Source organism: Trichoderma ghanense (assembly GCF_004382785.1).
Source record: "Trichoderma ghanense strain CCMA-1212 chromosome Unknown scaffold_0, whole genome shotgun sequence".
NCBI lineage: Eukaryota > Fungi > Ascomycota > Sordariomycetes > Hypocreales > Hypocreaceae > Trichoderma > Trichoderma ghanense.
The window spans coordinates 1,528,232-1,552,173 of NW_027395663.1; the positions used below are offsets into that span (position 1 = coordinate 1,528,232).

General features: G+C 55.8%; 6 protein-coding genes across 6 annotated transcripts; 4 read left to right on the forward strand and 2 right to left on the reverse strand.

Moving 5' to 3' along the window:
* Nucleotides 1-321: 321 nt before the first annotated feature.
* Nucleotides 322-3,372, reverse strand: CCMA1212_000529 (uncharacterized protein; the record flags this gene model as incomplete). Its single annotated transcript, XM_073697995.1, has 5 exons — nucleotides 322-429; nucleotides 473-991; nucleotides 1,082-2,068; nucleotides 2,177-3,319; nucleotides 3,367-3,372. 5 exons carry the CDS (start codon nucleotides 3,370-3,372, stop codon nucleotides 322-324), a joined length of 2,763 nt encoding a protein of 920 aa, XP_073563203.1.
* CCMA1212_000530 (Sulfite reductase [NADPH] flavoprotein component) lies at nucleotides 485-3,637 on the forward strand (the record flags this gene model as incomplete). Its single annotated transcript, XM_073697996.1, has 1 exon — nucleotides 485-3,637. The coding sequence occupies one exon, from the start codon at nucleotides 485-487 to the stop codon at nucleotides 3,635-3,637; it is 3,153 nt and encodes a 1,050-aa protein (XP_073563381.1).
* Nucleotides 3,638-4,069: 432 nt separating this feature from the next.
* On the reverse strand, nucleotides 4,070-5,242 carry CCMA1212_000531 (uncharacterized protein; the record flags this gene model as incomplete). The annotated part of the gene is made up of 3 exons (XM_073697997.1): nucleotides 4,070-4,379; nucleotides 4,452-5,035; nucleotides 5,159-5,242. The coding sequence occupies 3 exons, from the start codon at nucleotides 5,240-5,242 to the stop codon at nucleotides 4,070-4,072; spliced, it is 978 nt and encodes a 325-aa protein (XP_073563382.1).
* Nucleotides 5,243-10,551: 5,309 nt separating this feature from the next.
* On the forward strand, nucleotides 10,552-12,777 carry CCMA1212_000532 (Beta-1,2-xylosyltransferase 1; the record flags this gene model as incomplete). The annotated part of the gene is made up of 2 exons (XM_073697998.1): nucleotides 10,552-11,549; nucleotides 11,660-12,777. The coding sequence occupies exons 1-2, from the start codon at nucleotides 10,652-10,654 to the stop codon at nucleotides 12,775-12,777; spliced, it is 2,016 nt and encodes a 671-aa protein (XP_073563191.1). The 5' UTR covers nucleotides 10,552-10,651.
* Nucleotides 12,778-13,846: 1,069 nt separating this feature from the next.
* On the forward strand, nucleotides 13,847-18,495 carry CCMA1212_000533 (Anucleate primary sterigmata protein B; the record flags this gene model as incomplete). The annotated part of the gene is made up of 3 exons (XM_073697999.1): nucleotides 13,847-13,855; nucleotides 13,877-17,293; nucleotides 17,359-18,495. The coding sequence occupies 3 exons, from the start codon at nucleotides 13,847-13,849 to the stop codon at nucleotides 18,493-18,495; spliced, it is 4,563 nt and encodes a 1,520-aa protein (XP_073563192.1).
* Nucleotides 18,496-20,720: 2,225 nt separating this feature from the next.
* On the forward strand, nucleotides 20,721-22,686 carry CCMA1212_000534 (Uncharacterized protein; the record flags this gene model as incomplete). The annotated part of the gene is made up of 4 exons (XM_073698000.1): nucleotides 20,721-20,904; nucleotides 21,066-21,519; nucleotides 21,572-22,291; nucleotides 22,361-22,686. Exons 1-4 carry the CDS (start codon nucleotides 20,794-20,796, stop codon nucleotides 22,684-22,686), a joined length of 1,611 nt encoding a protein of 536 aa, XP_073563187.1. The 5' UTR covers nucleotides 20,721-20,793.
* Between the last annotated feature and the right edge of the window lie 1,256 nt (nucleotides 22,687-23,942).

Here is a 23,942-nt window from a genome sequence, read left to right on the forward strand (position 1 = left end):
GAGCCAAAACTTCCTTCCTCACTCATGTCGGAAGTCGGTCCTGCTCTCAGAAACCTGACCGATGACCCGCACCAATCAAATCGCTTCACGCAAAATAAAGTGGACTTTCCCGTCTTTTCGGGGAGGGTTCGGCGAGTGGCATCATCGGCGCTAGTCCCAAAGGGGCCTAAGGGAATTGCGTGATTCGGTCCCAGTATCAACAATTTGGATCTCGAATACTCCTCGAGCAGAGGAAAAGCAAGAGAATGGGCGTTTCATTTGCGCGCAAGATGGACCCTGACAAATCCGTGGCTGGCTCCCGTCCGGGGCGATCCACGATTGCTATGGGCTTAATTGCTCCCCGAACCGCCTCTTTGTCCGTTCTCTCGTTCTCCTCCTCCTCTCCTCTGTTCCCCAGCTCTTCTTCTTCTTCTTCTTCTTCTTCATAGTCTGCGATTATCATCCAGACTCAGCCTTTGGAAAGACGCCTCACACTCTTTCGAAAATGTCGTCCAAGGTTGAAGAATCCTCCACCCTGCCGTTTGGCAAGCAGGTGCCTCTGGCGGACATCTCTGGCCCGACGTATGTGACGGCCCAGCTGCTTGTCCAGCAGATTGCGTACAAGCTCTCCGACAAGATCTTCTCCTACTCTCCTCCCACCTTTGGCCTTGACTCCTCTGCCAAGCAGTGGGCTGCCGACGAGAGCAAGAACGTTCACGGATACGCCCCTGATGTCCTGCCCCTTCAGACTCGAACAGGTGCCGGTGCCCTCGCCCTGGGCTACATCTTCTCGCCGGATTTTGACGTCAACAAGCGCCATATCCCTCAGACGCTGCTGGCTCCGTCGGGGTCTCTCCAGAACCTCCGTGGAACCCTGGACCAGCTCTCCCTTCTCTACAACCTCTCCAGCCCCTTTGTGGCTCATGTCGCTGCCGCCGATTACAGCGCCGCCAACGGCCTCGTCTCCGACTATGATGTTGCTTTGAGGCTCGCTGAAGATCTTGGCTTGGGCCTAGTCGCCAGCTCCTCCGTGTACGAGACTCAGCACATGTCCATCTTCTCAACACTGCTGGCCAGCGTTGTCCCCACTCTGCACATCTACGACGGCATTCGCCTGCCCAGGGAGACTCTGCGAGTGGTTGACGCATTGAGCGAGACCGGTGTGGCCAATGTCTACGACACACTCGTCAAGGAGGCTGGCAAGTTGAACCAGCACCTCGACACTGCAGGCAAAGTCTTGGAGCTCCTGAGGCTCTTCAACGACGAGCTCGGCACTGTGTACCAGCCCTTTGAATACCACGGACACGAAACTCCCGATGTCGTCCTGGTTGCCCTTGGAAGCGTCGAGACTCAGGTCGCCAAGGAGACCATCAAGAAGATTGCCGGAGACGGAGCCAAGGTCGGCGTCATCAATGTTCGTGTCTACCGGCCCTTCATTGAGGAAGCCTTCCTCAAGGCCATCCCCGCCTCTGCTCGCACCATTGCCGTGCTCGGCCAGGTCAACAGCGAAGCCGCTGTGGCAGACGAGGCCACACAGTCTGCGCTGTACGGCGATGTGCTCACAGCCGTTACCTTCGCCGGCAAGTTCGAGCAGCAACCCGAAGTTCTGGACATTAAGTACACCCCTGCTCAGTCCCTGACCCCGCAAGGCCTGGTCAACATTCTGCACAAGATTTTCGGAAATGACGACGAGGCCAAGCCTCTGCCTTCTCTTCTCATCAAGCCCCAAGAGTTCACGTTTTGGGAGCTCGATAACTCCGTGTCTGCCAAGTCGGCCGCCGGCCTTGGCAAGTTCCTTGCCCAGGAAGACACCAACAACGTTCAGGTGTTTGAGACGTACGACAACTTCACCCAGGGCGGCATTGTCCGAACTGATGTTCGTGCGTCCAAGTACGAGCTGGAAGCGCCCTACTCCGTTACTGCAGCCGAAACCGTGGTTGTTGGTGACGAAAAGATCCTCAAGGATGTCGACGTGCTGGCCAACGTCGTCCCTGGTGGCAAGCTTCTCATCAAGCTGCCAAACTTCAACAAGGCCGATGTCGAAAAGCGACTTCCAGCTGCCGTGCGAAAGACAATCCGGGAGAAGGATCTTCGAGTCTTCGTTTTGGACCCTGCCGTCTCTCCCGCTTTCGAGAGGGATGCCTCAGTCGCCAAGCTGCTCCTCGAGCTCGCCTTCATGCAAGTTGCTTTGCCAGACAGCCGTCCCGAGGACTTCGCAGCGCTCATTGGAGCACAGTCTCATGTGCAGGAGGCTCGCAGCGCTCTTGACCAGGTCTTGTCCGAGCTGGAGATCCCCGACAGCTGGGCAGAGGTTGAGCCTGATTTCGTCCACCCCAGTCTGCCCACTGACGTTCAGACCAATGCCTTTGTTCCTTTCGAGAAGGAGGAGACCGAAGAGGCCTGGAAGCTCCAGGACTGGCAAGTTGCCGCCAAGGGCCTGGTCTTCAAGGAGGCCTATGGCACGCAGACGACGCTGCGTCCCGAGCTCTCGGTCAAGACCTCCACCGTCCGGGTCAAGGAGAACCGCCGTCTGACGCCCTCGGACTACGACCGTAACATCTTCCACATCGAGTTCGACCTTGGCGACTCTGGTCTCACGTACAAGATCGGCGAGGCCCTGGGCATCCATGCGGAGAACGACGAGGAGCAAGTCAACGCCTTCATCGAGTTCTACGGCCTCAACCCCGCGGAGCTTGTCCAGGTGCCCTCCCGCGAGGACCCCGACGCCCTCGAGGTCCGCACCGTGTTCCAGGCGCTCACGCAAAACGTCGACATCCTCGGCAAGCCCCCGAAGCGCTTCTACGAGGCCCTGTCCGAGTTTGCCACCGACGAGACTGAGAAGAAGAAGCTGGCGGCGCTGGGCGGAAACGACGGCGCCGCCGAGTTCAAGCGCCGCTCCGAGGTCGACACCGTGACCTACGTCGACATCCTCGAGGAGTTCAGCTCTGCGCGCCCCAGCTTCCACGACCTCATCAAGATCGTCAGCCCGCTCAAGCGCCGCGAGTACTCCATCGCCTCGGCGCAGGCCGTCACGCCCAACAGCGTCTCCCTCATGATCGTCGTCGTCGACTGGGTCGACACCAAGGGCCGCACGCGCGTCGGCCAGGCCACGCGCTACCTCAGCCGCCTGCAGCCCGGTGCCGCCGTCACCGTCTCCGTCAAGCCCTCCGTCATGAAGCTGCCGACCAAGGACACGGCGCCGCTCATCATGGCGGGCCTCGGAACCGGCCTGGCGCCCTTCCGCGCCTTCGTGCAGTACCGCGCCATGCAGAAGGCCCAGGGCAAGGAGATTGGCTCCATCCTGCTGTACCTCGGCTCCCGCCACCAGCGCGAGGAGTACCTCTACGGCGAGGAGTGGGAGGCCTACCTAGCCGCCGGCGTCGTCACGCTCATCGGAAGCGCCTTCTCGCGAGACCAGCCCAAGAAGATCTACATCCAGGACAGGATGCGCCAGACGCTGGACAGCATCGCGCAGGCGTACATCAAGGAGGGCGGCAGCTTCTACCTCTGCGGCCCCACCTGGCCCGTGCCGGACGTCACCGCCGTGCTGAAGGAGGCCATCGCCGCCGAGGCCCAGGCGTCGGGCAAGAAGGTTGACCCTACCAAGGAGATTGAGAGGCTGAAGGAGGAGGGCCGATATGTGCTTGAGGTTTACTAAGCGGCTGGCCGGGTTTGCATCGTGACGTTGCGAATAGAAGAGCGATGAGCATATAAAAGCAACTTGTTGATAGATACAACGATGATTTCTTGTCAATACTTTGACGATCTCTTTAATGGATTGACATTCTACTTGCGTGATCTCGCATATACAGTTTGAAATCATTGCAACAAAAGGAGGTCTCGCATATACAGTATGAAAGCATTGCATTCTAGCCATTCTAGCCTTGGCATACCTCCGTCTACCATTGTCTAGAAAAGGGCAGCCCTTCAATGCAACGTGCCGTTTTTACCCTCGAAAACGGATCTCATAAATCATGCCGTTTCCTTTCCCGTTCCCATACATTGCACACAAGGTATCTGTTTCAGCAAAAACACCATCAAACCAGAATCATAACAGTCCAATAAAACCCAGCTCTTCCCTTTCACTGGCCTACAGCAGGGTCTCGCCGAGTGCGCATCGCACAAGGGAGCAACCTGCTCTCACAGTCTCCTGTGCTCCAGCCTCGGTAGCTGCGAGGCTAGGGTTGACCTCCACCATGTCGATGGCGACCAGGTTGCCTGTCTGGTGGACAACCTCGCAGATGTAGTCACCTTCGCGGAGAGTGAGACCCCCTCGGACGGGGGTGCCGGTGCTGGGCGCCCACATGGGATCGAGGGCATCCACGTCAAAAGACAAGTGAATGGGGGTATCGTCGCCAAGATGAGCGAGGGCCATTTCCATGACGCGACCAATTCCGTGGCTAGTAAGAAATCCAAGGGTTAGCTCTCGTATGGGTACGTTCGGAAAGGGACGGATAAGATCAGGCACTTACTGGTCAATGTCGAACATGCTAAAGGCCTTGATGCCATGCTCTCTCAGAATACGCTTCTCGCCAGCGTCCACATCACGCAGACCGATGTACACCAGCTTCTTGACATTCAGGCGCATGGCCTCCTCGATCCAGCCAAAGTACTCTTCTTTCTCCTCCTTGGCAATGCCGGTGAGGAAGGCAACAGGCATGCCGTGGATGTTACCACTGCCGCTCGTCTCGGGAGTGTTGATGTCGGCGTGGGCATCGACCCAGATGACGCCGATTTCGCGGCCCAGACGCTCACGCGTAGCCTTGGCGGTTCCGGCAATGGTGCCAATGGCGATGCTGTGGTCGCCACCAAGCGTCAGGGTGAGGCGGCCCTTGGAGGAGTGCTCGTATGTCTCGGACGCAATCTTTCGGGTGACGGCCGAGACAAGGAGGGGGTTCTTCATGCCGCGATAGTCGGGATCGGAGGCAGGAGTCAGGTCGTTGTAGAATTTGACCTGCTCGTCGCCGTGCAGCTTGTAGCCGAGCTCCTCTTGAATCTGGGTCAAGAGACCAGACTCAATGAGAGCTGTAGGGCCTGCATCAACACCGGCTTTTTGCTGTTGGGTAATCAGTTAGCATCAAGCTTCGGAATCTGCGGGGGAGCCGCATTGAGGCCAAAATGGGGGTAAAGATGGGAGCAAAGACGCGTGAGTTTTGCAACAGAGTAGTGGGACGCGTACCTGACCACCAGAGAAGCCCACGGTGACAATACCGAGGTCCTCGGGGTGTGGGAGGAAGCGGCTCTTGACGGTGCTGGTGTTCATTTTGGGCGATTGGTTTGCACTTGAAGAAACGGAGATCGAAGAGCAAAGATGCGTAGATTATAAGCAACTTGTGGGATTCTCTATCTCAAGTTGCAAAAGTTGGCAAGAGAGAAGAGAATCGACGGATAGCACAGTATAGATATGTTGTTGTATCTGGAGGAGCTGCAGAGAAGAGTTTGAATCTGGGGCTTCGGCGAGGCGGGCAGCGACCGGAACCTAGATATAGACCTCAGGTCACATGGGCGTCCCCTATCAGAGGGCGGTTCCTGGGCTCCAAGGGGGGCCGGCGGCTGCGTCTGGGCCTGCGTGCTGCTTGTCTGAGAGCGCCATTTTGCAAAGGCCGTGGGCTAGGCCCGTACAATTGGGCAGGTCAAGAGAAAGCGTTGGAATCCATGTGTGCGCGTGTGTCTCTGGCGCAGATTCGGGCTAGTAACTTAGAGGTAAAGGGGAGTTGAGCAGAGGACGGAACTAGTAACTTAGAGGAAAACAGAGACTCTATATAAGTAAGTCGCTTTGCGCAAGGAACAGGAAAATAAATGCTAGCAAAGGGCTTGAGTCGGCAATGCCACGCCGCGGCGGCCGGGGGGACTCCACCGCGGGGCTCGCCCAGCAGCGGCCGGGGAGCTGTTGCTGTTCACGAGACGAGACGAGATGCCGAGGGAGGCGGAAGAGGTCGGTCTTTGTCAGACTGAGTGATGATGCTGCTGATGGCGATGGGTGTCGATGCCGCCGGTTGGGCTGAGTAAGTTGTCGAGGGAAGGGGGAGGCTGAGGTGCTTGGATTGCTTATCTCTGAGTAGATAGGTGTTATCTACACCGCTCGGCAAAAATCACATGTGAAGAAATACAGGCAGTACCTGACTGCTGGCTGAGAGGTATTGCTGCCGCTTTCAATAGGAAAAATGGCTGGGATACCTAGTGACGTACCGTAAGCAACTCTTCTTTCTTCCTCTTGCTGCATCCCATCCCGACAACACGCCGACTGCAACACAACACAGTCTCATTCTCGCAACCGTCTCCAAAAGTGCTGGACAATCCGGATGACGTTGGAGCCCCTCCAAAGCCGCGTCTAGCCTCGCCCTATCCCTATCGCTCCCTCCACCTGATAACCACGATCAAGTGACCCCTCTTCCACCAACCAACCGCCCGAATTGGCGTTATGTAATAGCAGGGCCCAGCCAGTAAGACATGAGTCAAGGAAACTGGATATTGCACCGACGATAAAATAAAATTGCAAAAATGTAGGAAAATTCGATAAATTCGATAAATTCGCAGCCAACAAATCCATTAAATCGAGGGCTTTGATATCCTCCGAGGACAAGCGGGAGTCGGAGATACGACCGCTAGTGCATGGTAGGCAACTGGCTCATAACTCCGAGCGACGGGCTAAGACAAAAGGACGCAACTCCCACATCAATCCGTCCAAGGAGTCTAAATATTCTTAATTGCGATTCTATCCTAGAAGAGCAGCATCTATGCCCAACACAGATGTTTCGTGCATCATGGTTCGCAAAAAAAAGGCCAACGCGCAGGGGCAACGAGCCACGAGTCGCTGCCGCTAAAAGGCCACGGATCTGATCTGATCTTATCTGATCTCTAGCTGTCGTGGGTACTCTGGAGGCGCTTCCCTGGCGACGAGAGCATCACAGTGGTATGGATACGGAGCGAATGGGCTGAGAAATGGTACAGACGGCAGTCGAAGTTGCCGTTACTTGATTGCTGAGATGACACGATAAGTCTGGGGAGAATGATGCCTAGTTTCGTGTCTTATTGACTCTCGTAGCTCCTCACCACCATTGAGTGTTTTCATTAGAGCAGTTGTGAACGTCTCGACTGGCGCGTTTAGTAGCTCCTAACGGTCATCTATCACGAGGAATCAGAGCTTACCACAAATACATCGCCGTCTCGAGAGATTCCATATACGTTCTTTGCACATCGGTGATGGCGTCTTCGGTTGACAAGGACCAGCAATATCCATGACACTCGTCCCTTATCACAATGGGGACACTGGCGCTGAGGAATCCTTACTGTCAGACATTGAACTTTGCAATTTGTCAAGCCGGATGTAACCTTGTCGAAGCATATACGAAGCCAGATGACAGATGATGGAAATTCAAGCACCACGTCAGCAAGTTCATGGTTTTTACTTCCTCGATTCATCACCGCCCATTTTCTTGTCAATGCCTCTAGGGTAGCAGCTTGCGGAAGGCAGCGTGATGGACTCCAAGGTATATCAAGGGACATTCCACTGCCTCGAGTTGCTGTTGGCGCCTACGCATTTAAACAGACCATATATAAGTCTGTCATGTTCGGCAATTTTATTATCTGGACTGCTGTAATCAAATCGGGACGATCGTGTCTGCCCGGACGCGCATATTATTACACCTCTCCTCCCGCCCTTGTCTGGGGGTGGATGAATAGTCTGGGTGTACCTGGTTTTCGCTGGCTCCCAGAAGTAGACCGACGAATACCTAAGGTACCACGCCGAGGTCATTGTATCAAAGCACCACACGGGGCATCTGTTCGACTCCTTGCAAAGTAGCAGCCCGTCATCTTTGTGCAACACGATCAACCCACTCACCATGAATCCCAACCTCATCGCAAGGCCGGGGCGCCAATCGGGACGACGCACGCGACGGCAGCGTTGACAAGGCAAGATTGCAGGGGGTAACCCGCCATCGGAGGACGGCTGCGTGAAATCGATACAAGCAAAAGAGCAGTCCCTCTTTGGGCATACATATCGGACATTCCATCCCACCTCAGTGCTGCGAATGTCCAAAAAATCGACCCGTCCAAAATGCTACGATAACCCACTGCACGCTACCAGTGGCCCGGGCAATCAGCGGCTTGTGTAACACGCAGAGAGGGGGGTCGGATCTGTCTTGGTATAGAGCTTATTCTCTGTCTTTATTTAAGATGAGAGGTCTAGGTCCTGATATTGCGGGTGAGATGGGTCTTCACGTAAACCGTGGACAAGGGGGATGAGATTAGAGATGACATGCTCCGCCGATTGGGAGCTGCCTGGTTCTGCATCAATGAGGATTGGCTCTTCATGTTGCTCCAATTGTTCGTGCCTCCTTTGTGCTCGTGGTACGTACGCGTCCTCGTAATAGTCCTCTGCAAACCAGTTACTCGGAAAGCTAAAAAGGCACGGTTGGGGCGGACATGTGTGCCTGTCTGATCATGTACTCGTATTATAGGTTTCCGTTCGTACGTACAGTAAGGTTCGGAGTGCCTCCGGACACGCAGGTAGTGTCCGCGGGACGAGAAGGAGGAAACATGGGGCCAAAGGGTGGGGGGCAAGGACGGCATGAAATAACATCATGAGCGTAACACACTGGGGTGTGTTGGATGTACTCGTACTGCCGCCTCTGTAGATTACCTTGATAGTATGACTGCCTTATCTCACACGGACACAGGGAGCTTCCTTGCCAGGACGAGAGCTAAGGAAAAGGAAAAAAAGACCCGGCATTGTCTCTAGCGGAGGGCGGCAGTCGGAAGAAAGCGATGCGAGGTAACATGAAGCACCTCGAGGACAGACAGAAAACTAGAAGCTCCGGATGCCCTACCTTGAGAGCCGGAGGAAACGACGTGCTGCTCAACAGGTGCGAGCATGGCCTTTGTGTCACTGCATCTTCCCACTGATTCTCACACATGCTTATTGGAGGAGTTTTTCTCTTCTCTCCCCCTTGGTGTTCGTGCCTCGACCGCCTAGTCTACTACTTGCTTGTGGCCCTGGTCCGCTCGTCTTGCGTGCTCGCACAACCCGCTATATCGCTCGAGGATTTTCGCTGCAATGGTGCCAGTCAACCAGTCAGCTCGACCAGTGCAAGCATGTCAAGACCACGCAGAGTGGAGCTGGCAATAAGTGAGCTGGGGCTGGGAGAGGAGCGATCGTCAGCTCATTCATTAGCGGACCGCGGGATGGACAGGATTTCAGTCTCACAGGCTGGATGGACGAGGTTTGGATAGACGAAGAGCATCGCGATCATTGTGCCATTCGCCACCTCTTTCAAGGTACCCGTATGCCCTACTTTTTGTCAGTCTCTTCCAAGTAGGCAATCTCTCTGTTAAGATCACCCCAAGACAGAGCAATCAAACAGCCGGAAGGAAAAGAAAAAGCAAGGGCAAGGTATTCCGCAGCGTCTGGCGTGGGTGATGGGACGACATGCTGTGACGTGACGCAAGCGAGTAAGTTGAGTCGAAGCAGGGGGCTTTGGCAGTTGGGTCGTGTTTTGGAAGCGGCACCCGCTCGCTTGCTAACAGTACCTATCCTATGTATGACTCTGCATCCATCGAGCATGTTGACGAGCATGCCCATGTGCTTGCCTTGCTCGACTGGAGCTGATCACCGTCTGGCCGGCCTCAATCAAGCATCAACCAGTCCATCCATGCCCGCCTGGTGTTTCATTTTGCAGCAGCTCTCTGTCTCGGTTGGGTACCTACCTTGGTAGGCCATTGCTGGCACCTTATCGCTCTGGTGCCTTGCACGCAGCGCCTGTGGCCACTGCCAGCGGGTGCCACCGCGATAGCCCAGCGCAACCCGCTAGCAAGCACCAGCGCAATCCGGTCAGGGGTCACAGAGGCGCCATGAGTCGTCTTGGCACCAGTCTTGGCTCGCTGCGAGATGGGGTTGGCGAATCAATGGGCGATGTGGCCAATCATGCCGCAAGCGTCCCAGGTATAGTGGCCAGCCCAGTGCCAATGGCTCAACTGCCTACCTACCTAGTAGGTGCCGACGAACTAGTCCTGGGTACCTGTAGGTAGCGTCCCATCCATCCATCCATCCAGGTAGCAGTAACCAGCCCGAGCATAGTAATTTGCCCGCCTCTGGGCTTCTCGTGCGAAATTGCAACTTCTGCCTCTTCCATCCCATCAAGACTCTCTTTCTCGCGGGCTGCAATCACTCCAGGCCGGAAAGCGATGCGGCGGCTGTAGCGACTCCAGAGCGCCCCCAATCCATCCCGCCAGACACTCACTTTCTAACCTCACCTGAGACTCGGCATCACCTCTCACCTCGCGCTGACCTCTTGCCGCGCCCTGTGCCGTGTGCAGCGTTGACCAGACGGAGACCGGAGAGTCTAGTCGCTCGTTTACGATCCTCGAAGCAGCCTCACCTCAACCTTATTTCTCCTGGATTCCGTGCGCTTCTCGGCGCCCGGATGCGTTGACGTCGCCCTTCTCTTGGATACCTACTATCCTCTCCTCAACTGCCCCTCCGTCATCCAGCATCGATTTGGCGGAGCAGACAAGACGCACAGCGCATAGAAAAAAAAAAAAAACTTCACTCGCGGCCAACGCTCTTCACCTCCTAGTGAAACCTCCAGACGCCGCGTGTCTGCTTTAGCACTAGGTACCGTGATTGGCACAGAACATAGCATCGCAGACCTCTCCAACACCGACGTCCACCATGAAAATGCTGTCGCCCGGATTTCCGATGCGGCGGTCGTCCGGCCTTGTGCGGTACGGCGTCTTGGCGGCCATTCTGCTACTGGCCTTGTACACCTTCACCCGCAGCTCGTCCGATATCTCGCGCCTGCCACAGCCATTCCCAGCGGACAATTCGCTGCCAGACCAAAAGCCCTACCCGAATTCGAATGCCAACAGCGGCCCTGCCGCCGCGGGAGGCTCAAAGGCTCCCGTCGCGACGGCGCCGCTGTCCCAGGGAACCTCGACACCGGCCCAGGAGCCCATCCACGACCCGTTACCTCCGCTCAAGCCGCCCACCAGCAGCGACCACCCCATTGACAAGCTGGTCTACGACGCCCAGATGACGTTTGCCGAGCTCACCTCGAAGCAGTCCAACACCGTGGAAGAGGCTGCCCAGGCCTATCGCAAGCGCCGCGGCCGCCACCCTCCGCCCGGCTTCGACAAGTGGTTCGAGTTTGCCCGCTCCAAGAACGCAATCATTGTCGAGGATTTCTTCGACCGCATCTACCAGGACCTGCAGCCCTTCTGGGGGCTTGACCCGGCTGTCATTCGCAAGGAATCATGGGACTATGAGATGACAATCAATATCCGCGACGGCAATGCCACTGCGCGAAGCGACTTCTTCTGGACCAAGATTTGGCTGAAAATGATCAAGACCATCGACCATCTGTTGCCGGACATGGACATTGCACTCAACGCCATGGACGAGCCCAGGCTGGTTGTTCCCTGGGAGGAGATGGCCGAGTACATGAAGAATGCGTCCAAGACGGTCAAGATTCCCAAGGCGAAGGACACTATTCGCGAATTCCAGAAGCTGCCTCGCGCGGGAACTGGCGATGTTGAGATCAAGACGCGCGCCAAGAACTGGGAAAAGACAAGTAGGTTGCCTCTCTTGAAGCTTTGTGGCTGATCTATTGGAGACGACGACGATTCCCTTTGCTTGCTCTCCTGTTGCTTAACGCGATACTGACTATGCTTTTCACCGCAGAGCCGTACTGGGCCATTGCTCGACGCGGCTGTGCCCCCGACAGCCTCGCCCGATCCGTAGGACTCGTGCAAACTGCAAACCGAACGCCCGACATCAACCTGACATACGCCGAACCCCACATGTACAAGGGCTACGTCTCCAACTTTTCGCTCTCCACCGAGGTCTGCCACCAGCCGGACCTGCAAGCCCTGGAGGGCATCTTCATCGAGCCGCTTTCTACTTCTGCCTCCAAGGTCCTCTTCCCCATGTTTGGGGGTTCTAAATTGGGAGTCAACAACGAGATTTTGCTGCCTGCGCCCATGTACTGGAACGAGGAGGAGCGCTTCACTGGCGGTGACAACCATGGCATTCCCTGGACCGAAAAGCACAACAAGGCCATCTGGCGCGGTGTCGCAACGGGAGGCCAGAACACCGCGAGCAACTGGCGTGGATTCCAGCGCCACCGATTCGTCGCCATGAGCAATGGTACGACCGTTGCGCGAGTGGAAAAGGGAGAAAAGCCGGAGAACTTTGCGCTGCCATCAAGCGAGGAGTACAACATTCAAGCTCAGAAGGACGGCAAACTGGGCGAGTGGATCAACTCGTGGGCCAACATCAGCTTCACGGATCTCAGCTGCACGCCTCCGCAAAACGGGAAGTGCAACTACACGGGCCACTATTTCAAGCCGACCAAGGGAATGAAGATGGCGGAGCAATTTGACAACAAGTTCATCCCGGACATTGACGGAAACTCCTTCTCTGGACGCTACCTCGGTTTCTTGCGATCCACCTCGCTGCCCATCAAGGCCACCATCTGGCATGAGTGGCACGACAGCCGCCTGGTTGCGTGGAAGCACTTTGTCCCCATGGACAGCCGCTTCCTCGACTACTACGGCATCATGGAGTACTTCCTCGGATACGAGGGGCGCAACGGCCACGATCGTGTCGCGGAGAAGATTGCCACCGAGGGCAAGGAGTGGGCCGAGAAGGTCTTGCGCAAAGAGGACATGCAGATCTATGTGCTGAGGCTCCTGTTCGAGTATGCCCGACTGCTTGACGACAAGAGAGAGAGCCTCGGCTGGGTGGACGACGTGCTGAAAGATCCGTCACTGGAGAAGACGTGGAAATGGTGGTGGTAATGACATCTCCTCCTCCTCCTTCTCCTCCTCTTCACCTTCTTCCACCCTCCTCTCTTCTTCTTCTTCTCTCTCCTACTACCTTTCTCCCGTTTCTTTTTTCATTTACCTTTATATTTTTCTCGCAATAATCGAGTGTGACGATGCATGAGTTGGAACAGTTTGGGACTTGGATAGGCCTGCGGCGTTTGGCGTGGAAGTCGTTTGTACGCTTCTCCATATCGGCAAGTAAAGTAAATTACGGTGAAGGTCTGTTTGTAACGAAAAACTGGCGGACGACAGGCGATTTGAAAATTGATACCTGGTAAAGAGAGTGGCAGGGCTTTCTGGGGGAATCGTGTTGCAGTACCAATCCAGCATTTTCTGTTTCTGTTAAACTGGCATGACGGTTCTTTTATTCTCCCTTCTTCTTTTTCTCCTTCTTCCCCTTCTTCTTCTCTTCTGCTTTGTGCAGATTGATAACACGGATATTTTGTACCTCAGATATATCGAACCTCTGCGATCTTAATGACAATACGGGAATCACCTTGTCCCACCAACATGGAGCAATGGTAATAATGCTTTTTTGCGGACACGAGCAGGCCGTTACGTGACAAGGCACAGCAAAGTGACGAGACTCTACTGCAGCATCTCACTTTGGCGGGATCGAGTCAAATGAAGTCAAATGAGGTCAAATTGAATCCAATCAAATGGCGTCCAGATTGGTTCAAGAGCCTTACCGCCTCTTCCAGGCTCTGCGGGGGCCCCCCCTTTCAGTGACAGGCCAGCCCAGCCCCTAACCGGCGTCTAGAATCCCACTGGCTCCCGCGGCTTTAGCGCTGCAAGCACTGAGCTGCAGGTGCTCGGGGCAGCAATTCGTGCCCTCTGGTTGGGATCCGGTGATTTTGGCTCAACTGCTCCATCAGGCTCTGGACGGGGCTCGAGCTCGCATCAAGCTGGCACCACTCTGACCACTCCCCTCTCCTCTCGACCCTCTGCTCACCACCGCTTGCCTGGTCTCTCGCACTCACGGCTCACCTCGCGACTCTCTCCAAGCCCCAGGTGGAAACAGAGTATAGCCCCAAGATGCACCATGGCTGGCGTGGATGAGAACACCGCCCAGGAGCCCGACTCTCGCTCCTCCTCGTCCAGTCGCCTTCAGCCCGAGAATAGCGGCATGGGCACCGCTCTAGCAGCAGAGCACTCGACGACGGCGACAACCAGCACGCGCTCGCCGCAGCAGGAGAATGCGCCCACGCCTCCCAAGCACGCCACGATAGCCCCTAAACCACCGGGCAGCAAGCTCTCCCCGGAGGCGGCGCGAACTTCGTCTTCGTCCTCGTCTCGGCCCAGACCTGGCGCCGGAGCCTCGCCTGCGCTGCCGGGAGAGCAGAGCTACTTTGAGACGACCGCGCTGGAGCCGACGCTGAACGCGGACGAGACCATCTCGGAGGACGCGGTCCGAGAGCACTTTGACGATGTCGAGTCGAGCTTCCTGCCGACCTTGTCCCCGATCCCCACCGCCCCTGCGACTGCCGGCGCAACCGGCGATGACAGCTTCGTCTTTGACCTGCCCACCAAACGGTCTGCTCAGCCCGCCAAGAGCTCTGCCCAGTCCGAAGCCCGGCCCAAGTCGTCGCAGTCGAGGCCAGAGCCGCGATACGAGTCGAGCTACAAGACGGGGGACGACTACACGCACCAGTTTGACTTCCATCCCGATTCCGAAGACGACATGACCAGGGCGAGCAACACTACGTCCAATCTGGAAGATTTCGATTCCTCGCCCGCAGCAGCGGCGGCTGCTCGATCCATTAATCGTGCCACGAGCGCTGCTCAGAACAACCAGAACAACCCCCGGGCGGGAGGACAAGAGGAGCGCGGCAAGGATGGGCAGGATGGCGCTGTCGGATCTGGTGCTGGTGGCCAGGGCCATGCCGTTTCCTCGTTTCGCCAGTCTCAGCAGGCCGCGGAGCCGTTGGACGCCAACGGCAGTCCTGGGCTTGCCCTGCGCAACAGGCGCCCCAAATACGTTCGCAGCAACCGCTTCAGCAGCTCGCGATCCTCGACCTCCTCCTTCATAACCAATCCCGAATCGCAAGAGGACAGTGATGCCACCGTGGGGACCGTAGGGCTGGGACTGGACTATGCGTTACATTCTGGCGGAGCGGTGCCCAACACGGGCATGTCTCGAGCTCCCTCGAACCTGCTGCTGCGCTCAATAAGCACGGGCAGCATGACTTCTGGCATGGGCACGGACGAGTTTGGTGACAACACACGGCAACTGGAGCCGCTGGCAGAGGTGGACACTCCTACCAGAGGACGGGACAACTATAGGATGGTGACGCCCAAGGCCAAAGACAGCATGAACACCGCTCCTACGGATACCGTCATCGCCCAGCACGTTAAGAACGTCCACGTCCCGGATTCTGTAGCGAAGGAGTTCAAGTTCGAAAATGGCCTACAGACTCCGCGGATGTCCGTCTCAAACGCCACTGCAGTCAACAGCGCCAAGACTACGGGCAAGGGGGGCGGCAATCAGAACTGGACTCTGAAGGAACAGAGCAGCACGATTGAGAGACTGTCCAAGGAGAACTTTGACCTGAAGCTGAAGGTCATGTTCCTCAGCAAACGGCTCGACACCCTTTCGGAAGAAGGCCTCAAGGAGATGATATCCGAGAACGTTGAGCTGAGAACGAATCTCGCGATAACAACGCGCGACAACAAGATTCTGCGAAAACGAGTCAAGGAACTGGAAAAGAAGGAGAAGGAAGACGAAGAGAGGCCGAGCACTGCGCGGAGCGCTGCCTCCTCGACGGACCAGACCGCCAAGATGTACAACGAGGAGGCCCAAGAGCGGGAAGAGGAGCTCATGTTTCTGCGGGAGCGTGTCGAAACGTATGCCACCGAGATCGAGAGGCTCCGGAGCGAGACGATGGATAGGGAGTCGGAGAAGAAGAAGTTGTCGGACATCGTCAAGACGCTCGGTGAACGGTCAGGAGACGCTTACGGACGCCAGGAGGAGGCGGATGTCTGGAAGGACTTGTTGGAGCAGGAGACTGCGCGCAGAGAGCAGGCGGACGAGGACAACAGGAAGCTGCGGGACGAGGTCTTCCGGCTCAAGAAGGAGATGTCCGGCGCCGGCACGGGGATGATGCATCATACGACCAACATCTACAACATCACCAAGAAGCCGCGGGATCGTAACGCCTCGCCGGGTCGGCCCATGTCCAGCGTGTCTGGCGACGTGGACGGATCTCATGCTAACTTCAGCGCCGCCAGCACCTTGGTCGACGAGCTGCGCCGGGAGAGCGAGCAGCTGCGACACGAGAATGCCGAGCTTCGGCGCGAGGTTGGGGCCCAGACCTCTATGCTGACTTCGAGGAATCGCGAAAAGGAGCGCCTGTACCAGGAAATCGAGGACCTCAAGATGGCCCAGCGGCGCGGCGGCCCTGCTCCCTCTACGATTGATAGTCTCTTGGAACGATCCGCATCGCGTGCCGGCGGCCACGACAGGCCGGGCTCGAGAGGCAGTGTTCGGACGAGGCAGCTGACGGCGGAGGACGAGGCAGAGCGCGAAGAGCTGGAGAATCAGATCGCTGAGACGCGCGACAAGTACAGCAAGGCTATGCTCGAGAATCAGGATCTGAGAGGCACGTTGGACAGATGTTTGGGCGATTTGGAGGAGCTCTCTCACGAGAAGCGCATAGCAGAGGAGAACATTCTAGCCTTGCAGGAAGAGGTTGAGAACATGGGCAAGGATCTCGTTGCCTTGCAGCAAGAGCGCGACGAAGCCTTGGTCGCAGAGCAAGCGATGGAGGCTGAAATGGAGGCTCTTCGGGTGGAAGCACAGGGCGAGATCGATCTACTGGACGCCGAGCTTGAGAAGCTGAACATCGAACTGCGCGACAGATCCGAAAACTTTGACAGCTTGCAGAAGGAGATGCGGCAGATGAGCGAAGCCCTCCTCAGCCTGGAGGACGAGCAGGATCAGAAGCTACAGCACATTCAACGGCTTGAGGAGGAACAGGCCAATCTGACTCACCGCATCCAGCACATGGAGCAGGAGCAGGAAACGTCCAACAAGGAGCTGGAGGAGCTGGAGCAGAAGCTCCTCGAAGCCAACGAAAAGAACCAGCGCCTCTCTGTTCAGCAGGAGTCGTCCCAGGGCGAGATCTCGTTCCTGCGGGAAGAGCAGGAGGCAGACAAGATTCGCATCGGCGATCTCGAGGCGGCCCTCTCCAACACGCAGAGGGGCCTGGAAGACGAAAAGGAGCGGGTCAAGGAGCTGGAGAACCGGATGCAAGAAGAGCGCGCACAGTGGGAGGATGTGACCACTAAGAAGGACGCAGATGTGCAGCAAATTTTTGCCAACCTTCAGCGCGAGAATGCCAACGCCAAGGACGAGGTCAAGCGGTTGCGCAAGAGCCTCTCGTCCCGCGAGGTGGAGGCAACGGAGTGGAAGGAGAGGCTGCTGGAGCTGGAGAATAACCTGAGGGAGGCATTGGGTGACCTCAACGGAACCCGCTCATCGCTGCTCAAGGTATGCATCGAACGCACTGCAGCCGGTTTTGTTCTTGATGCTAACATGGATTTGCTTTTCCACAGTCTATTGCACGCATGCAGCGCGAGCTCGAGAACACCGTTCGTGAGCTCGACACCTCCAAAGCGGCGCTGGTTGAAAAGGAACGCATCATCAAGCAGCGTGATTCGCTTATGGAGTCTCACGCGCTGGAGACTCGCAAAATCACCGAGCTGCTGGAAAAGGAGCGCGTTGCGCACCGCAACACCAAGTCTCAGTTCGAGTCCTTCCAAAAGACACACCAGCACCTCACCCGAACGGCCAGCACGCAAGATGTCCGCATTAGCGAGCTGGAAGCCACGAGAGGCCAGGATCGCCGGAAGCTGGCCATGCTGGAGCAGACGGCCCGCGAGCAGCTGCTGGAGAGGAACGAGCTCCTCCTCCTCCTGTGGCACAAGCTGAGCTCGCTCTGCGGCCGCGAGTGGGCTAATAACAATACCCTCGTGGACCGGCAAGTGGTGCCGACGCTGGAAGTCATAGCGAGTCGCCTGCCAGGATTCTCCAAGAACCTCCTTGCCGCTGTCAAGACCATCGAGGGCATGTTTGCCGCCCTGCAGACCAAGATCAAGTCTGTGGAGAAGGATCTCTACCGCGAATACCAGGCTCTCGAGAACAACCTGGACGCGCGAATCAAGAAGCTGGACCGGCTGGAGACCATTCTCCGCAACTCGATTGCCACCGGCTCGCTGGGCCACCAGGATGTCTCGAGCAGGATGCTGCGCCTCGAGGAGGCATACCGCCAGCTCAAGGTGGAGAATGCCACGCTGAGGACTGCTAATGATGTTCGTGCTCGCGCGGCCCACCAAGCTCCCGGGGGTGGCTCTGACGGAGGTGCCGTCTCGCCGTCGGCTGCCCGTGGTCCAGGCGATCGCAACTCCAAGAGCAGAGGTTCATCCGCCGCGCGTGCGCCATCCACTTCTGGGATCCCGGTCTCGTCCTCTAGAACGGCGGGACTGGGCCTCTTGGACGCGTCGAATGCCGACGGCTCGGCGAACGACAATCGCTGGCTGCTGCGGCTCCGGGATATGGAGTACAAGCTGAAGATGGAGCGAGAAGGGCGCAACCAGGACAGGCAGGCGGCAAGGCAGCGGCTCGGCGGCCTCGAGAACGAAAACCGCGATCTGAGAGAAAAGGTGAGGCGTGCCAATGCCGACGCCGACTAAGCTGTCTGGAGCGTTTCCTCGCTCTTCTTTCCTCTACATCCATCCTCCTCTTTTCGACATCATACTCTTCATTCTATTTCATTTTCACGAAAGCGCCTATCTTTGTTTGTACATTACGGATACCTGTTATGCCTTGGAGAGTAGAGAGGGATCGGTGTACGGACGCGATGCTGTTTTGCTTAGGGACGCACATTGGGGTGGTTTTTTCTTTATTCAGCAAGAAATTTAAAAAAAAGGGGGCAAAGGACACGAAGCTGGCGGCTTGGTTCTTTTTCTCCTTTTTGGTCGGGGCCATGCATTTCTGTCTTATGCGCAGAGATTCTTTTTCTGCCACCCCTCCATGTTCTTTTTCTCTTATCTGCCGCACAATTTCTCTTGCGCTTGTTTATTTTCACCTTATTCTTCTTGGGTATCGTTGGATTCTTCAGCAGTAGTTGTTGGTTGTTTGGTCTATGTTTGAGCAGGAAGGAAAACTGGAAGGAGAGGGGAAAGCAGAACAGAGTAGGGCAGAGCACGAGAAGAAGAAAACGAGGGTTGAATAAAGTTTTGACATGAGAGTGGTTGCATATAACAGCATCCGGAGCTTTTGCGTTTGTTGCTGACTTACCGTTGTTTTCTAACAAGATGGTTCCGGATATCTGCATCGATACACGGGATGAGAGATGTAACCCAAGTGAGTCCTGTAGGGGAGAGACGGAGATGTGATGGCGTGTAAGTGAGACAATTGACGATGATTCTCATACGGAGAAAGTCAGAGAGCCAAGACTAGGATAGAGAGCTCTGCGAGAACAAACAAGCATATTTCACAAGATGACAAGTTAGGTAAAACGAAGACGAAGAAAAATATATTAGCCAAATTCGCAAAATGGCGTGCGACGGACACAAACACAAAACAACTTGGAGAGACCGAGGTGCGAGAAAGAGAGGGGGATAAAATGATCGGGGAAGTTGGGACTTTGGACCGGGGTTGTGGGGGTGGGAAGGGAGGAAAGAAGCGGATTTGCCTAAAGGAGACATGCCGGGGGGGGTTTGGAGAGAGAGAGAGACATGGAAATTACTCCGATATTCTCCTGCGCTTAATTTTGCCGTGGGGATGATACGACGGACGAGGGTCTATATAGACTTGTCTGTATTTGCCTCGGTGATGTGCCTTTTTTAAGAGTGAGGATTTTTTTGGTTCATGGGTTGAGATAAGCTTAGTTGGACATTGTGGCGTTGATTGGGCTTTGGTTGAGACTTGATGTCAGGGGAGATAAAGTGTTGGGTCGAGGCTGTTTTGAGAAGTGCGGATGTAGATTGCTCAGACGGAGAAATAGTATCACGACTGAAGAAGTCATTCTTACCGTAATATTCGTTGCTCAATGACTTTGTCAATGCTTCTGCTTTATGAGGCATGCGACAAACGGCAGTGTTCCAAGTCTGGGAGACCTGAAATGGCAAGCCATCCGAATCGTCCTCCGCAGCTGAGCTGAAAACCCACCTCCCTGGCACATCTGCCGAAACAAGAACGATCACCAGCCATTGGGGTTGCAGCAGCTCTTCATCTGGCCGAAGTCCGTGTTGGTTACAGGCAGGAGCATCGAACTTTCTAAAATCTCATCGCCGAACGGATGGAACCTCGAAAGTCTTTAGCCTATATCGTTCCGTCTGGCAAGACGGGCATCAGCTGTCACCATGTGATCAGGTGCTCGCGATATAGATAGACGATGAGGCAGGTCATTTTCGTGCTCTTAGCTTCGCTCTTGAGGGAAAGCCAATGGTCTTACACAGATGACGCCATGTAAAAGTCGGCAGCTCGTCATCTTTTGTAGTGGCCCCCTTCGGGATGCCTTCCTTTTCTCCCGCCGTTCCCCTCTGGCTGATTTGATGGACTTCGGGGTTCGGGCTAGGAGGAAGCCTTCATGTGATCAAAAGTGGGAGGAAGCCGCGTCGGCCGGAAGGAAGCTTTGTTACACGGTCATTAGGATGGTGCCTGTAGGAGGATGAGAAACAAGGGGGGCGGTGATACCTCCCAGGCGGGACACTCCGTCATATCTGACACCGGTTAGTGATATCAATCTTTTGACAGCGTTCCAGCGATGAAGAGTTAGAGTCGGAAGCTAAAAAAGAAAGTTGTTAAGGGTAAAAGGCTGGCTTCGAAATGCTTTAGCTTGCTTGCGTTGTGCACACTCAACGACACGGCTGGTTTTGATGTGGACATCAGGTCTCATACTCATCTCAAACAGTGTCTCAGCTGCCAATACCACAACACCGCAATCCGCCGCCTCTGGGCCTCCTGCCAATCCCGATCAGGTGACGATGAAAGATGAAAAACAAAGGTCCCAACGACAGCGACTATCGTCATTCGTGCCGGGAGATAAAGTTTACGTGGCTGAGGCGGGGCGCGGACCGTCCCAAAACAGCAGCCCCGTGCGCCTCCAAGTCGTTGGCATAAATAGTCTGATGATTATCTTCCCTCGGAGGCAATTTTGGATTGTTCCTTGTATGAAAGTCGTGTGCCGTATCTTATCGTTGCCTTGTGCTGACGTTTGTACACTATCTCGTCTTCGTGGGTGGAAGCCTCACAACAGAACACCAATATGCTGCGCTCACGCTTCACGAAAGCCTCACCTGCCCTGCGCCGCTGCCTTGCAACAGTTCAGACGCCAAAACCGGCGCCCAAGAGGCAAGGCGATATCTCGGACTCGTTTGTTTCGCTTTCCGGAGCGGAACAGACGCCGCTGCCGGATCGCTTCAGACAGCTCAAGCTGGAGCTGGTCAGGGGGCGGGAGAAGGATATTGTCCTCAGCTGGCAGAGGCTGTTGCATGGGCTGCAGAGGGAGAACGAGATCATTGCACGAAAAGGCCCCGAGGTCATTCCACAGATAAACTTTGCTGATCTTGACAATGGCTTGGATAGGAGAGTCAAGGGAGAGATCCTGAAGAGGGGTGTGGTGGTCGTACATGGTGTAATCCCGGAGCGGGAGGCGCGGGGATACAAGACTTGCATCGAGGAATATGTCAAGAAAAACCCACAGACAAGAGGTGAGGCCTAGAACAAGAAGCTATAGGTTCTTGATGGAACTGACGTGGATAGCCTTCCCGCCTCACGATCCGCAGGTGTATGAGCTATACTGGTCCGAGTCCCAGATCAAAGCTCGCTCACACCCTTCCATGCTGAAACTGCAAAGGTTTCTCATGTCACAGTTCTGGTGGTCGCCATCAGTCAATGCTCGCATCTCCCTTGACGTCCCGTTGTCTTATGCCGATAGGCTCCGTATCCGCCAGCCAGGCGATGCGGCTTTTGCACTCGGCCCTCACATTGACGGTGGCAGCGTCGAGCGCTGGGAGAAGGACGGATACGGCCGTGGCCATGTCTATGACAAAGTGTTTGAAGGCAGATGGGAGCAGTATGATGCCTGGGACGCTGCCGCCAGAGTGGACGCCGTCAACAACCTGTACAACGGCCTGGGCGCATGCAGTGCCTTTAGAGCTTGGCAAGGCTGGGTCTCCATGAGCCGTGTAGGGCCAGAAGAGGGCACTCTCCTAACGTATCCCCTGATGATGTCGACTGCCTACACTCTTTTGAGACCTTTCTTTAGACCGATTGACAACTCGAAGAAGGGGCGTGCGTTCCTCGACGAGAAGAACTGGGAGTTCACTGCTGGTGATCAGATGACCAGCGACCTCCAAGGAGCTCATCCAGGACACGGACAGGAGCTGAACGATGAGCTTCATCCCCACTTGGAGCTTTCAAGGACCATGACCCATGTGCCCGAGATCAAGCCCGGGGCTTTTGTGGCATGGCATTGTGACAGTACGTCTTCATTCCAACACACTGCGGTGGTTCTCACTTGTGCAGGACACTGACTCTTCCGCCTTGTAGCCATTCACGCCGTCGACAAGGTTCACAAGGGACAAGCCGATTCAAGCGTTCTCTACATCCCCGTATGCCCAGTTACGGACCTCAACGCAGAATATCTCCTCAGACAGCGCCAGGCTTTCCGGGAAGGCACACCGGGACCGGATTTCCCCGGCGGCGAAGGAGAGTCCAAACACATCGACCGCCCGACAGAGAAGGTGCTGTGGCAGTGGACAAATACCGAGGGCCGGCGAGCAATGGGGCTGGAGCAGCTGGCCGTAGACAACTCAGCCATGCCGGGAGCGAGAGCGGTGGTGGAGAGGTTCAATGCGACCTTGGGACTGCATTGAGGAGATTTCTGTGACTTTCTTATTGTTTCGGAGGCACTTTGCTTGCTGGTACCACTTGATACCACTGAGGTAGTTGGTCTGCAGTCTGAAAGCGAGGGCGTGCAAGCGAATGACGAGACCGTATCTCATCTCGGAGTCATTCGTCATATTCGTATCCAGTAACACCGTTCTTTCAAAGAAATCCACGTCATATTGATCTGATCTTCGCTTGCTGATGAGTGAAATCAAGTTGCTGACGAAGGACAGCTCAGTGGAAGTTCCAATCAATGGATGTTGATTGTTAATAGAATGTCAGCATAGCCTCTGAATCGAGGGCTAGCACCGATCCGCTGAGGCTGAGAAAAGTCTGCTCGCGTCCTCATACGTTTGATATATAATCTGCTTGGTAACCAGAGTGCTTTTGGACCCATCAGGTGTAACAACTCTGAATCCTTCAGCTAGTCGCCGCGGGATGGTATTGGACAACCCCCCTATTCGTTCTCACTGACCATTTGTCAAGTGTCAAACAAGGTGGTAATACGGTGCTGACAGAGTGGCCCAAGTGCCGAGCGTATTTGCTAGCCGCAATGTCCATTTCGGGAAGCGGCAGCAAGAAGAGGGAGGACAGAGACCGCAGATCAGCCCAAGGAGTGCGGAGAACCAAAGTCGTTCGTTGCCCTGCCGGGCTGGCAATGCCTGATTTGCGAAAGTTCCAGACGGCCAGTTGGCCAGATTTTCCCGCGCCCCTCCTTCGGGTCGTCGGCCTCGTCTGGGACTGGCTCGGCAGCCCGCGAACCGTGCAAGTCGAGGCACACGAACTGCTTCTTCATGCAACACGCTCGGCTGCGATCCACCGCCTTGAGTCGTGTTGTTTGCGATTGGCATCTCGCTTGCTTTGACACGGGGCAGCTGATTCGATTCGATTCTAGGTCATTAGTAATCCAGAGGTTAGCTAGCGATTCTCCTTGCGGGCCTTGGGAAGAGCTACTCCGTACAGTACTCGGGTCTGGCTGGAGAAGCTTCTCCGTGGGGCCGTAGGGAGAGACAGGAGAGAGCAGGGGTCATGATTCGTCTCGTTTGCTGGTGCGAAGAGGTTGTTGGTTGGGCGGACGGAATAGAACATGTAATTGGCTCCGTGGTTAGAAGATGAAGTCCAGAGAAAGCGGAGTTTGGGGCATCATGACGGAATTGGAGAAGGAGAGGGGGACGGAGACGGAGATGAAGGAGGAGCGACTGGGCAGGCAGCTGTGGACTTGCAAAAGGAAAGTGCCTGATCC